The sequence below is a fragment of the Callorhinchus milii genome, unplaced genomic scaffold (assembly GCF_018977255.1).
Source record: "Callorhinchus milii isolate IMCB2004 unplaced genomic scaffold, IMCB_Cmil_1.0 Scaffold787, whole genome shotgun sequence".
NCBI classification, from domain to species: domain Eukaryota; kingdom Metazoa; phylum Chordata; class Chondrichthyes; order Chimaeriformes; family Callorhinchidae; genus Callorhinchus; species Callorhinchus milii.
In genome coordinates, this window is record NW_024705528.1 from 1 (window position 1) to 14,820 (window position 14,820).

The following is a 14,820-nucleotide window of genomic DNA, read 5'->3' on the forward strand; positions in this document are numbered from 1 at the left end:
GCGCTGTGTGTACACATTCTGTCCATCCTTTGCCTCCTATTGTGTGCCCAGTGATACAACGTCAAATCTTCTCAGGTTTGGCTAGAAGCACAGTTGCTAAATTCTTTGCCAGATGCTGCCCTTATTGACCAGCTTTCAAGTTTTTACTACAGCCGAGCTCAATCTCTCAGTGTATTTTGGCTGCTCTGGACTGCTTAGATATTTGCACGGTCTTCAGTCAGGTGGCCACCAATCATCAGGTAACTTAAATGAACCATTTACGGAACAGGCCCACATCCCTGGTCTAATTCTGGTACATCTCCTCTGTTTCCATTCCGACACATTATTATCGTTCCTAATGTGAGAAATTGCAGATATGCAAACAATGCTGCAGGTGCAACCTGTCGAATGATATGCATACATGTGCCATTGCCAGTTAACTTGTGCACACTATGTTTCCCATACAGCAAAACAAAACAATAAAGCAAAACAGTAGTGGTCCCAATACAGACCACAGGCGACCACCACTGCATACTGAAAGTGCAACCTCGTATATCCTTTCCATCAATGGGTGTCGAAATGTCTATGTAAAAGCTGCCAGTGTACTGGGTTTTATAGGTTGAACCAGTGTACAAAAGTCAACTGGCAATGGCACATGTGTGCATATCACTCGATAGATTGCACCTGCAGCATGGTTTGCATATCTGCAAGTCCTCATGTTAGGAACGATAATAGCCGTTCACCTCGACACTCTGCTTTCAGTATCCGAGACAACTCTGTTTCCAAGCTGCCACTGTCCCTTTAAAATCGTGGGCTTCTATTTTGGTTACAAGTGTCATATATGATACTATCTGATACGCCTTTTGAAAATGCGTAGCAACACAAACTGTGGAACCTTACTGCACCCTATTCGTTACTTCATAAAACAACTTTATCCGGTTTGTTAGTCCGTATTGGCTCTTCTATATTAAACCATAATTTCCTTTGTGGGAATGTATTATTTCCCAGATTGCAGTCTGCAGAGGTTTCCCCACGACTGAAGTGAGACTGACTGGCCTACAGTTCCGGGTTTAACCTGCGACTTTTTGTACAGGAGACTAACACTTGAATGACTTCCGACTTCTGGCAGCACACTGGTGTCCAAAGAGAATTGAGAGATTTTTCCCGGAGCCTCCGATGTTTGCCCAGTTATTTTCTTCGGTAAACTAGGATTCATCCCGTCCGGTCTGGGTATATTATCTACCCTGTGCGCCGATTGATTTGTAGTAATTCCTCTCGCTTTATTCTTGACATAGATAATTTCTTTGCCCTCTTATCCGATACTGTAGCATTGGCTGCATCCTCATCTTCTGTGACCACGAGAGAAACATCTGTCTATTCCTTTGAAGATTTGTCCCCAATGACAGTTTCATTGAAACTCTTCTCGGTGTCCCACTGAGCATCCGTTTGCCATTGGCTCCTCTCCACAGACTTGTCCTCTCCCTGACCGGACATGTGTGATAATGCCACACATTCATGTGAATTCTGCACTGCCCGTCCCCTCTTCCTACCACATGTACAGATACTCTCTCTGAGCGCTCTGTGGCTGTGGGATGACAACCTCCTGAAACGTGAGGTCCATGAACACACAGAGTCACTCATTCCTTTACTGTCTCTCACCCACATTCACTCTGCCTCTCTACAATGGAGAGAGTGAGAGAGAGAGAAAGAGAGAGTATGAGAGACACACAGAGAGAGTTAGATAATGAATGTGAGAGGCAGAGAGAGAGTGTAAAATTCTGAGAGAAAGTGTTAGAGAGAGAGAGAGAGAGAAACAACAAGACGTGGTGTAAAAGTCTTTCATGTCGGCTGGACGTCCAAGGCCGCAAAACAGACAGAGATCCCGAGTTAGTTCGCAGTTTCTCATCATCAAACAAACAAACAAACTGCGTTTATTTCTCCTCCTTCACGGAGGGTTGGGGTTCGGAGCTTCTCCTCAGTGTTGGCTTATAATTGACGAATCCATTTTCAATCATTTTCGTGTGCTTATGTCAATAAACAGTTTCGCACTGAATCCCATGACATTAATTGTGTTGCTCAGTCCCTGGGTCTGGTTATCACCATCTAACGCCAGAGAGCGGTCAGACACAGACAGCAATTCATTGCTTCTGCATCTCTCCTGGTGGCTGTTGTGGATTTGAGGGAAATAATCATTTGCTGTGATTTAGTCTGGGTTCAAATTACAAATAAAGAGGGTGGTGTTGTACTGTGTAACTGCTCACAATGTTCTGAGTAATTATACTATTTATAATAATTCGGCATTTGACATTGCGCTGTTCACGTCTTGCAGACGCCTCAAAGCGCTTGTTTAGTCATCTCCCTTCTCCTCCTTGAGGGGAGGTGACCAGTGTCTTCCTGGAGCTGATCTGGAGCTCGGCAACAAATGTGGAATGGAACCATTCCTGAGTGATAGTCACTCGGGTGGACACTGTGATCTCTGCCTGTCCCGGGCTGTGTGTGTGCGTGTGTGTGTGTGTGTGTGTGTGTGTGTGTGTGTGTGTGCGTGTGCCTGTCTGTGTGTGTCTTTCTGTGCCTGTGTGTGTGTGTGTGTCAGTGTGTGTATTACTGTGCCTGTGTTGTGCGTGTGTCCTGTGTGTCTGTGTGTGTCTGTTTGTTTCTGTGTGTGTTTGTGTCTGCGTTTCTGTGTCTGTGTGCCTGTGCCTGTCTCTGTGTCTGTCATCTGTCTGTCTCTGTATCTGTCTGCGTTGATGCTCGTGTGTATCGCTGTCTGTGTGTGTATCTTTGTGCCTTTGTGTGTGTGTGTGTCTCTCTCTCTGTGTGTATATGTGTGTGACTGTGAGTGGTTGTGTGTCTAACCCCCTGAGCTACAGGACACTTTACAAAGACAACTTTGCATTGAATCCTGCAAAAACTCAGTCACTACACTGTCCTGTGAAGCGCATTGAGAAGTCTCAAAGTCGTGATAAGGCGCAGGGATACAGACAATTATTATTATTATTGTTGTTACAAAAAGACTTTTTAATAGCCCAAAAAACAACGTCTCCCCTTTAAGAAGAGGACGGACTCGCTTTAAATCCAAAATACTGTCTGCAGTTTTATATATATTTTTTTGATGCTGTTTTTTGAGAGTGATTCATTTTCCAATTACGAATATTTTTATTCTGCAAATAGAAATAAAATTATTGGCAAAATAAGTTTGTTTGATTCCAAATCCGTCAGTTCTTCCCTTGGAAATAAGAGATTTTCTCCAACACTTGTGATAGATATCAGGTAATACCTGTCTTATGCTGATTCAATTTGTTAATCACAACTTTCGGCTGATTAAGTTTGCAAAAGACTTTGCTGAATTATTTTACTTTCCTTCAAGCGTGTGAGTCTGTCAGACGAATAACACTGTTTTGATATACTGAATTTATATTCTTATATTTATACAACATATAATATTAAAGTTATTTATATTTTTATACTGTGTGTGTACAGGAGAGACACCGGGAGAGGCTGTGTGTGTGTGGGAGATATTGGAAGAGGCTGTTTGTACAGGAGAAAGATTGGGAGAGCTGTGTGTATACAGGCAGGACACTGGCAGTGGCTGTGTATATACAGGGGAGTCAGTGGAAGAGGTTGGTTTATACAGTGGAAGACACGGGAAGAGGCTACGTGTACAGGAGAAACACTGGGAGAGGCTGTGTGTATACAAGAGAGACAGCGGGAGAGGTAGGTGTGAAGGTGTGTAGTTTCTCCATTACATTGTGTGTAAAAGAGAAACGCTGGAAGAGGCGGTGAATGATGGAGAAACACTGGCAGAGGTCGGGTGTCCACAGGAATGACCCTGGGAGAGGTTGTGTGTATACAACCGGAGGCACTGGAAATGGCTGTTTATACAGAAGAGACCCACAGAGAGTATTTGTGTACACAGGAGAAACACTGGGAGTGGTTGGGTGTATCAATGCCAAATAATGATCCATCAAGAAAAAAAAATGGTAATTTGATCACTCAATCCATGACTGTTTGTGGGTCGCTGCTGTGCGAAATTGACTGCCGCATTTCATCCACGTATATACAGTCAAATCACTTGACAGCATATTCTGTAAAGCGCGTTGAGACGTCTAGAAGATGTGATCAGGCACTGGATCAAATGCAAGCATTAATATTATTTTTATTATTATTATTGTTACAGAGTGAAATCCATTTCTAGCCCCGCCTAAAACCCTGCAGCACCACTTTACTGCCACCAGATGGCGAGGCTGCACAGTGTAACTTCCAAAAGTATTCTCAGAACACCTAATAATAATAGTAATAATCTTGACATTCGATATTGCGCAGTTCACGTCTTACAGACGCCTCAAAGCGCGCGTTTAGTAAAAAACATTCCTTCTACTCCTTGAGGGGAGGTGAACAGGGTATCCCTCGAGTTGATCTGGAGGTTGGCAACCAATGTGGGAATCAAGCCAGTCTTGTGTGATGGACACTTGGGTGGACACTGCGATTTCTGCCTGTCCCGGGCTGTGTGTTTGTGTTTCTGTGTGTGTGTCTATGTGTATATATGTGTCTGTGTTGTCTCTCTGTTTCTGTTTATCAGTGTGTCTGTGTGTTTGTGTGTCTGTGTATGAGTGTCTCTGACGATATGTGTATCGGGGTGTGTCTTTGTGTGTGCCTGTGTGCGCGTGTCTCAATCTGTGTGTGTGTCTTGGTGTGTCTGTGCATAGAGAGGAAACTTGCACAAGGTTTCGCCCCCTATTGTGGATTGACCCCCTGTCTCTGGCTTGCGAGGCGAGGGCTCTAACCACTGAGCTACAGGACATGTTACAGAGACAGTTTACGGTATATACTGTGAAGCGCTTCGAGACGTTCCGAAGACGTGATAACACACTGGATCAAACACAAGGATTACTATTATTATTATAAAAAGGGCTTTAACCCCAAAAAACCTCCTCTCCCTTTCAAGGCAGTGACGGCCTCGCTTTAAATCTCAAATATGGTCAACAGATCAAAATCCTGCACTGGCCCCGTGAACGAACCCAGCCCCGCCCCCGCCCCCGAACTCAGCCCCGCCCCCAAACCCAGACACGCCCCCAGCTCCGGACCCGCCCCCAAACCCAGCCCCGCCCCTATTTGTCTCCTGTTTGTAGGAAAGCCTCCAGCGGCTGATTGATAGAGAGAGAGTGAGTGAGAGAGACAGAAAGTGAGAGTGAGTGTGAGAGAGAGGGAGACAGTTAATGCAAAAAGCGATTTATATACTTGGGATTAGTGCAGAATTGGGAATATTTTGCACTGATGCACTTTAAACCCCGAGGATCTGGGGGAATTTACACCCGTTTCCCGTGTTAATCCCCGGCTGTGGGATTAAAATCAAAACCCAAAGTTAATGCAAAACCGTATTTATATCGTTGTGATTAACGCAAACATTGGGGTTTGTTAAACTATTGCACTTGGAACACCACGTATATGGGGGCTTTAAAAACGTTTCCAGTGTTGCACACAGAGAGCGCTTTATTATTTAAACAGAAAGTCAATGATAAATCCCATGGGTATCATTGGGATTAATGCAGATTTAGAAAGCCTGGGATAGGCTTTGAGACATCTGGCAGAATTGATGAGGAGCTGTGTGCAATATGGGGATTATTATTGTCGAGATCAGGAGCTGAAAACTCCAGCCTGATGGTCGTTGTGTCACAGATGATTTACTTTAGACTTTTCTCTGTGCAAATTAGCTCTATATTCGCTCACAAACACAACCGTCGCTTCACAGCCGATTCCGAGAAAGGATTGAGCCGCGGTCCCAGTGTGAAAGGTGTCATATAAACCACAAGCTTTATTGTATAAGGACACAGATTATAAAAGGTTCAGCCTCGTGGCCATCACAGCCAAACACAGCTCGTGGCTGAGGATTTCCGCCTCATTAATCGGTCACCCGACAGATACTCAGAGGCTCAGAGGTTTTGCCGCTGTCGCTATTACAGGGACTGAAGTACGGATAAAGTTTCTCAGTGAAAGTCTGGGTGAAAGTGTGGAGATGCGACATGTTATCAGCGTTGTAAAATGTCACCTCTCCCCCCTCATAGTCCAGGAACACTCCCAGCTTCCCGGGTCTCTCTCTCAGGGACAGGCGGAGAGCTGATGTACCAGCTTTATATACATCCCCGTTTCTCAGTGTCACAGCCCAGAATCCATTCTCTGGTGACACTGTGATCTTTCCTTTCCTGTTGACAGACTCTCGGGCCAATCCCACTGCCCACTGTGTCTTGTTGGCCACCTGCACCTCCCAGTAATGTCTCCCTGATGTGAAGCCCTCAGACCCCAGGACTATGAGATATTTACTAAACCTCTTCGGGGAGTCAGGGAGCTGCCGCCGTGTGTCTCCGAGTCTCACGCTGGTCAGGTCCTCAGACAGGATGAGTCGGCGATGAGCTGTGTCAGGATCCAGAGTCAGAGCGGCCGGAGCTGAGAGAGAGGAACAGCACAAAGTGGAGTGAGGGGACGTCTGAGCGCTCAGACTGTGCGTGAACACTTCTGAAGCTGGGGACACCATCCAGCTCAGAGGGTCACAGTCGGTGTGACGGTATGTGTGAGTGTGCGTGTGAGGGTTTGTGTGAGGGTGTGTGTTGGGGATGGTGTGTGAGCGGTTTTATGAAGGTGTGTGTGAGAGGCTGTGTGAGGGAATGTGTGAGTTTCTGCGTGAGGGTGTGCGTGAGTGGATGTGTGTGCGAATAATTGTGAGGGTGTGTGTGGGTGGATGTGTAAGGGTGTGCCTGTCAGCAGGGTGTTTGAGGGGTGTTTGTGAGGGTGTGTGCTTGAGGTTGTGAGTGTGTGCGACGGTGTGTGTGAGGATGTGTGAGGTTGTTTGTGAGGCTATGTGTGATCGGTTAGTGTGTGTGAATGTGTGTGTGAGAATTGTGTGTGTGGGAGTGTGTGAGTGTATGTGTGAGAGAATGTGTGATGCTCTGTGTGAAGGGGTGTGTGAAGGATATGTGAGGATGTATGTGAGTGTTTGTGTGTGGATGTGTGAGGGGTGTGTGTGTGAGAGTGTATGTGATTGTATTTGAATGTGTGCGCGAAGGGGGGGTTTTGGGGGTCTGTGAGGGGTGGGTGTGAGGGGTTTGTGTGAGGGTCTGTTTGAGGGTTTGTGAGGTTGTGTGTGGGGGCGTGTGAGAGTGGTTTGTAAGGGTCTGTGTGGGGATGTTTGTGAGGGGGTGTGTGTGAATGGTTATGTGAAGGCGTGTTGGAGGGTTTTTGTAATGGTGTGTGTGAGGAGGTTCCTCAGGTGGTATGTGCGCGTGAGTGTTTGAGGTGGTGTGAGAGGAATTGTATGAGGGTGTGTGTCAAGCTGTGTGTGAGGATGCTTGTGAGATGTGTCAGTGAGTGTGTGTTTGAGGCGTGCGTGTGAGGGTGTGTGTGGGTATGTGTGTCAGGATGTATGTGACACGTTTGTGTGAGAGCTGCCTGTGAGTGTGCGAGAGGGTGTGTGTGAGGGTGCGTGTGAGGGGTACTCACCTCTGAGGGTGTGTGAGAGTGAATGTATGTGTCAAGTTGTGTGTGAGGGGCTGTGATAGTGGATGTGTGAAGGTTTGTGTGAGGGTGTGTGTGAGTGTGTGTGTGGGGTGTGTTTGAGAGGATTGTGTATGTGTTTGAGGGAATGAGAGAGGGGTTATGTGAGAATGTGTGATGGTACGTTTGAGGATGCGTGTGAGGGGTGCGTGTATGGGTATGTTTGAGTGGTGTGCGTGAGGGTGTGTGTGAGGATGTGTGTGATGGAGTATGTGACGTTTGTGTGTGATGGGTGTGTGTGAGGGGTGTGTGTGAGGATTGTGAGGGTGCATGTGAGTGGTGTGTGTAAGGGTTTGTGTGAGTGGTTGTGAGAGGTGTAGTGTGCTGATGTGTGTGAGGGTGTGTTTGACGATGCGTGTGAGTTGTTGGGTGTGAGGGTGTGTGTGAGTGTTGGTGGGTGAGCGGGAGTGCCTGTGTGTGAGCGTTTTGTAAGGGTTTTTGTGTGAGGGGATAGGTGAGTGTTTGTGTGAGCGTGCATTTGAGGGTCTGTACGAGTGTCTGTGTGAGGGGGGAAGGTTTGTGAGAGGTGTGAGTGTGTGTGTGGGGGTGTGTGTGTATGACAGGGTAATAATATTGATAATAATAATAATAATCCTTGCATTTCATATGGTGCTTTTCAGTGTTTTTCGACGTCTCTAAGCGCTTCACAGAATATAATGTGAAGTGAACTGACCGAACATTTGTGGGCGAAACGCGGCAGCGAATTGCGTACCGCAGCGTCCCCTCAAACAGCTGTGGATTTAAAATGACCGATTTAATATTGTTTTTTGTTTATTGGAGGGATCATTATCAGGCGTGTGGAGTAAGGAAACTTGCCCAAGGATTCACCCTGCCTGAGATTGAACCCATGTGTCTCGCTTGCAAGGCGAGTGCTCTAAACACTGACTTACAGGACTCCACATACATGGTATGTGAATGAGGGGGTGTGAGATGTTGTGTGTGAGGGGTTTGTTTGAGGAGTGTTGTGAGGGTTGTATGTTTCAGATGTGTGTGAGGTGTGAGAGAGAGTTGTGTGTGAGAGTTGTGTGTGTGTGTGATGTGTGTGTGCAAAGCGTATGTGTGTGTGAGGTGTGCAGGTGTCTGTGAGGGTGTTGCGATTATGTGCATATGTGAGCGAGGAGTCGGTATGTGTATGTGTGAGGGAGTGTGTGGAGGGTATGTGTTGGGAACCAGGTGAATACAAGTCTATTGACACGGATTCAGGGTGAGAATGGGAGACATGTACCTGGGCTGATGTTGTCTATAATCTGTCTCCATACTGTGTTTTGCAAAGGCCATTTGTACTTGGCCACAGGGAGCTCATCCTCACACACTGACAGATCAAATACCTCGTCACTGACCCTGAAATAAGACACGATCACAATATAATGTGAAACTGCACCTTCTGGTTGGTTTGTGGTTTCAATTCTGGAATGTTTGGTCAAGACCATTTCATACCTTCTGTTGCCAGCAGCTTCTTCCTAATGAAATCAAACACAGATAGATATCAGCTCACACTAAGTCACCACCGACAACAAAAAGTTGCATGTGGACTGCGTCTCTCAAGCCAAAATTCAATCTCTGATCTCTTTATCGATCACAATTAGATTGTTTGCTCCAGAATTTTGTGTAACTGTTACTGAGCGACATTATATTGTCATCTCTTTACCTGCAGGAAGGTGAGATCGTCTTTTCCCATCTGTGTCTCTAACTCGGAGAGTTGTTGTTCAACAGAATCTAATTTGCATTGAATCTCTCGCAGATTTGTCTCCATTCGCTTTAATATCTCATCCTCTCGTTGTCTGAGATCCCCCATCACTCGCTGCTCTCTGTCCGTCAGACTCTGGTGCATTTTAGCAAACTCACCCGTGACGTGGGTCTGCAGACTGTTCACCTGTTCCTGCAATGTCAGACATCCAAACATTACACACAGTAACCAGAGACACTGAGACATCACACCGTGTACACACATTGACCAGAGACACCGAGACATCACATGGGTACACACACAGTAACCAGAGACGCTGAGACATCACACCGTGTACACACAGTAATCAGAGACACTGCGACATCACACCGTGTACACACAGTAACCAGAGTCACTGAGACATTACATCGTGTACACACACTAACCAGAGACGCTGAGACGTTACACTGTGTACACACAGTAACTGGAGACACTGAGACATCACAACGTGTACACACAGTAATTTGAGGCACTGAGACATCTTTGTGAAATCTCACCTTCAGTTGTGAAATCTTTTCTTTCTGTTTGGCTTCGGCTTGTAAACCAGTTTCCTTCCTCTGTGTGAGAGAAGCTAAGGAGGATATCAGTTTATCCTGGAATAAAAACACAGAATTAACCTGCTTGAAGGGGAAAATATCAGGTGGATCAGATACAATCCTTCTTGAGGAGTATTCTTACCTTATAGGTTTCAACAGCTTCTTCAATGGGTAGGAAGCTGTGGCCTCTGTGTTCCTGCCCATGACTGCAAACTACACACAGCAATTTCTTGTCAGATTCACAGAACAGCTTCAGTTTCTCCCGGTGTTTCTCACAGTGAAGTTTTTTTCCGTCTGGGTCGGGTTCAGGCTCAATTTTCGTGCTTTCTCTGCTAGACTCGCCAAGGCCCAACTGGCTCTGAGGTTCTTTTCTGGAAATGTCTCCTGACAAACAGCACAGCAGTTGATCTCCTGCTTTTCACAGCTCCGGGTGACACAGGAGCGACAGAAGTTGTGGCCACAACCCAGGCTGACAGGGTCAGTGAAGAAATCCAGACAAACCGGGCAAATGATCTCCTCGGTCCAGATCTCAGCCGGGAGTCTAGAAGCCATTTTGATCCTCAGCACTTCCTGATTGAAACTGGTTTCGGTTTCGATGTAAGTTTGTAGGCGGATCCCAGTCACTGAGCTGCCAGACCCTCTCCTTTAGTCTCTTCTTGTGAAATCCGTTTATTGTGACTTTGATTCCAAGAGAAGATGAGAAAACGTTGTACAATGACAAGGACACCCGAGCAAGGAAGGCGTTGGAATATGTGGAGGGGTGGTGTGCATGTTGAGTGGGGCGGGGACGGGTGGGAGTATGACAAAAAGCGCCATCAAATGGGTTAATTTGAGGTTGTTTGAAAGATCTCTTGTCTGTGAGATGGTTTTCTGGTGCACGACATGTACAATGGTGGAAATCTCGCACGGTGAGGCGGATATTGGGTTGGGTGGGGGTGATATCAAGCGACCTGCCTTTTTTGAGCGATTGGTGTGGCCGGGTCAGTTGGGTTGAAGGAGGTGGCGGAGGAAGGGCCGTTTAAGGCAATGATGGCTTTTGAAATTGAAGGCACGGTCGACGACAAAGACCTTCAAATGGCACTTGAAGGCGGTGAGGCAGAGGGAATGCGGGAAGAGCTCCAGAGTTCGGAGACAGAGATGCTGAATGTCCAACCTCCAAAGGTGGGGTGGGAATTGCGCTTTGAGACATCTGGCAGAATTGATGAGGAGCTGTGTGCAATATGGGGATTATTATTGTCGAGATCAGGAGCTGAAAACTCCAGCCTGATGGTCGTTGTGTCACAGATGATTTACTTTAGACTTTTCTCTGTGCAAATTAGCTCTATATTCGCTCACAAACACAACCGTCGCTTCACAGCCGATTCCGAGAAAGGATTGAGCCGCGGTCCCAGTGTGAAAGGTGTCATATAAACCACAAGCTTTATTGTATAAGGACACAGATTATAAAAGGTTCAGCCTCGTGGCCATCACAGCCAAACACAGCTCGTGGCTGAGGATTTCCGCCTCATTAATCGGTCACCCGACAGATACTCAGAGGCTCAGAGTTTTTGCCGCCGTCGCTATTACAGGGACAGAAGTACGGATAAAGTTTCTCAGTGAAAGTCTGGGTGAAAGTGTGGAGATGAGACATGTTATCAGCGTTGTAAAATGTCACCTCTCCCCCCTCATAGTCCAGGAACACTCCCAGCTTCCCGGGTCTCTCTCTCAGGGACAGGCGGGTGGGAGGTGAGGTACAAGCTTCATATTCATCCCCGTTTCTCAGTGTCACAGCCCAGAATCCGTTCTCTGGTGACACTGTGATCTTTCCCTTCCTGTTGACAGACACTCGGGCCAATCCCACATCCCACTTTCTCTTGTTGGCCACCTGCACCTCCCAGTAATGTCTCCCTGATGTGAAGCCCTCAGACCCCAGGACTATGAGATATTTACTAAACCTCTTCGGGGAGTCAGGGAGCTGCTGCCGTGTGTCTCCGAGTCTTACGCTGGTCAGGTCCTCAGACAGGATGAGCTGTGTCAGGATCCAGAGTCATAGAGACCGGAGCTGAGAGAGAGGGACAGCACAAAGTGGAGTGAGGGGACGTCTGAGCGCTCAGACTGTGCGTGAACACTTCTGAAGCTGGGGACACCATCCAGCTCAGAGGGTCACAGTCGGTGTGACGGTATGTGTGAGTGTGCGTGTGAGGGTTTGTGTGAGGGTGTGTGTTGGGGATGGTGTGTGAGCGGTTTTATGAAGGTGTGTGTGAGAGGCTGTGTGAGGGAATGTGTGAGTTTCTGCGTGAGGGTGTGCGTGAGTGGATGTGTGTGCGAATAATTGTGAGGGTGTGTGTGGGTGGATGTGTAAGGGTGTGCCTGTCAGCAGGGTGTTTGAGGGTGTTTGTGAGGGTGTGTGCTTGAGGTTGTGAGTGTGTGCGACGGTGTGTGTGAGGATGTGTGAGGTTGTTTGTGAGGCTATGTGTGATCGGGTGTGTGTGAATGTGTGTGTGAGAATTGTGTGTGTGGGAGTGTGTGAGTGTATGTGTGAGAGAATGTGTGATGCTCTGTGTGAAGGGGTGTGTGAAGGATATGTGAGGATGTATGTGAGTGTTTGTGTGTGGATGTGTGAGGGGTGTGTGTGTGAGAGTGTATGTGATTGTATGTGAATGTGTGCGCGAAGGGGGGTTTTGGGGGTCTGTGAGGGGTGGGTGTGAGGGGTTTGTGTGAGGGTCTGTTTGAGGGTTTGTGAGGTTGTGTGTGGGGCGTGTGAGAGTGGTTTGTAAGGGTCTGTGTGGGGATGTTTGTGAGGGGGTGTGTGAATGGTTATGTGAAGGCGTGTTGGAGGGTTTTTGTAATGGTGTGTGTGAGGAGGTTCCTCAGGTGGTATGTGCGCGTGTGTGTTTGAGGTGGTGTGAGAGGAATTGTATGAGGGTGTGTGTCAAGCTGTGTGTGAGGATGCGTGTGAGATGTGTCAGTGAGTGTGTGTTTGAGGCGTGCGTGTGAGGGTGTGTGTGGGTATGTGTGTCAGTATGTATGTGACACGTTTGTGTGAGAGCTGCCTGTGAGTGTGCGAGAGGGTGTGTGTGAGGGTGCGTGTGAGGGGTACTCACCTCTGAGGGTGTGTGAGAGTGAATGTATGTGTCAAGTTGTGTGTGAGGGGCTGTGATAGTGGATGTGTGAAGGTTTGTGTGAGGGTGTGTGTGAGTGTGTGTGTGGGGTGTGTTTGAGAGGATTGTGTATGTGTTTGAGGGAATGAGAGAGGGGTTATGTGAGAATGTGTGATGGTACGTTTGAGGATGCGTGTGAGGGGTGCGTGTATGGGTATGTTTGAGTGGTGTGCGTGAGGGTGTGTGTGAGGATGTGTGTGATGGAGTATGTGACGTTTGTGTGTGATGGGTGTGTGTGAGGGGTGTGTGTGAGGATTGTGAGGGTGCATGTGAGTGGTGTGTGTAAGGGTTTGTGTGAGTGGTTGTGAGAGGTGTAGTGTGCTGATGTGTGTGAGGGTGTGTTTGACGATGCGTGTGAGTTGTTGGGTGTGAGGGTGTGTGTGAGTGTTGGTGGGTGAGCGGGAGGCCTGTGTGTGAGCGTTTTGTAAGGGTTTTTGTGTGAGGGGATAGGTGAGTGTTTGTGTGAGCGTGCATTTGAGGGTCTGTACGAGTGTCTGTGTGAGGGGGGAAGGTTTGTGAGAGGTGTGAGTGTGTGTGTGGGGGTGTGTGTATGACAGGGTAATAATATTGATAATAATAATAATAATCCTTGCATTTCATATGGTGCTTTTCAGTGTTTTTCGACGTCTCTAAGCGCTTCACAGAATATAATGTGAAGTGAACTGACCGAACATTTGTGGGCGAAACGCGGCAGCGAGTTGCGTACCGCAGCGTCCCCTCAAACAGCTGTGGATTTAAAATGACCGATTTAATATTGTTTTTTGTTTATTGGAGGGATCATTATCAGGCGTGTGGAGTAAGGAAACTTGCCCAAGGATTCACCCTGCCTGAGATTGAACCCATGTGTCTCGCTTGCAAGGCGAGTGCTCTAAACACTGACTTACAGGACTCCACATACATGGTATGTGAATGAGGGGGTGTGAGATGTTGTGTGAATCCGTCAATTCTTCCATTGGAAAAGAAAGATTTTCCAGGTAATACCTGTCTAAGGCTGAATCAATGTGTTAATTACAACTTACGGTTGATGAGGTTTACAAAAGATTTTGCCGAATGATTTCGCTTTCCTTCAAGCTTGTGAGACTGGCAGTAGAACACAATTGTTTTTATATATTGCATTTATATTCTTATTTTTATATAATATATTATATCAAAATTATTTACATTTTTCTACTGTGTGTATACAGGAGACACAACGGGAGAGATTGTGTGTATGTGGGAGTTATTGGAAGAGGCTGTTTGTACGAGAGAAACACAGGGAGAGCTGTTTCTGTACACATATGGTGCTGGGAGAGGCTGTGTATATACGGGAGAGCCAATTGGAGCGGTTGGGCCATACAAAGGGAAACACTGGAAGAGACTATGTGTAAAAGAGAGACACTGGGAGTGGCTGTGTGAATACAGGAGAGACACCAGGAATGGCTGTGTGTATACAGGAGAGGCACTTGGAGAGCCTGTGTGTACACAGGAGAGAAACTGGGAGTGGCTGTGTGTATACAGGAGAGACACTGGGAATGGCTGTGTGTATACAGGAGAGACACCAGGAATGGCTGTGTGTATGCAGGAGAGAAACTGGGAGAGCCTGTGTGCATACAGGAGAGACATTAGGAGTGGCTGTGTGTTTGCAGGAGAGACACTGGGATTGGTTGTGTGTCTACAGGAGAGACATTAGGAGTGGCTGTGTGTATACAGGAGAGACACTGGGATTGGTTGTGTGTCTACAGGAGAGACAGTGGGAGAGCCTGTGTGTGTACAGGAAAGACACTGGGAGTGGCTGTGTTTATACAGGAGAGACACTGGGAGCGATTGTGTGAACATATGCCTGATAATAATCTCTCGAGAAAAAAAACAATAATGATTTGATCACTCAATCCATGACAGTTTGTGGGTCGCTGCT

General features: G+C 47.1%; 2 protein-coding genes across 2 annotated transcripts; both read right to left on the bottom strand.

Annotated features, from left to right (window-relative positions):
• Positions 1–5,432: 5,432 nt before the first annotated feature.
• Positions 5,433–9,770, bottom strand: LOC103172712 (zinc-binding protein A33-like). The gene is made up of 5 exons (XM_042346442.1): positions 9,748–9,770; positions 9,173–9,403; positions 8,962–8,984; positions 8,750–8,865; positions 5,433–6,408 (listed from the first exon to the last, which is right to left on the bottom strand). The coding sequence occupies exons 2-5, from the start codon at positions 9,353–9,355 to the stop codon at positions 5,879–5,881; spliced, it is 852 nt and encodes a 283-aa protein (XP_042202376.1). The 5' UTR covers positions 9,356–9,403; positions 9,748–9,770; the 3' UTR covers positions 5,433–5,878.
• A 1,213-nt stretch (positions 9,771–10,983) lies between these two features.
• Positions 10,984–11,809, bottom strand: LOC121852345 (zinc-binding protein A33-like; the record flags this gene model as incomplete). The annotated part of the gene is made up of 1 exon (XM_042346444.1): positions 10,984–11,809. A coding segment is annotated over one exon (516 nt), but the record flags the coding sequence as incomplete, so codon positions are not given.
• Positions 11,810–14,820: the final 3,011 nt, after the last annotated feature.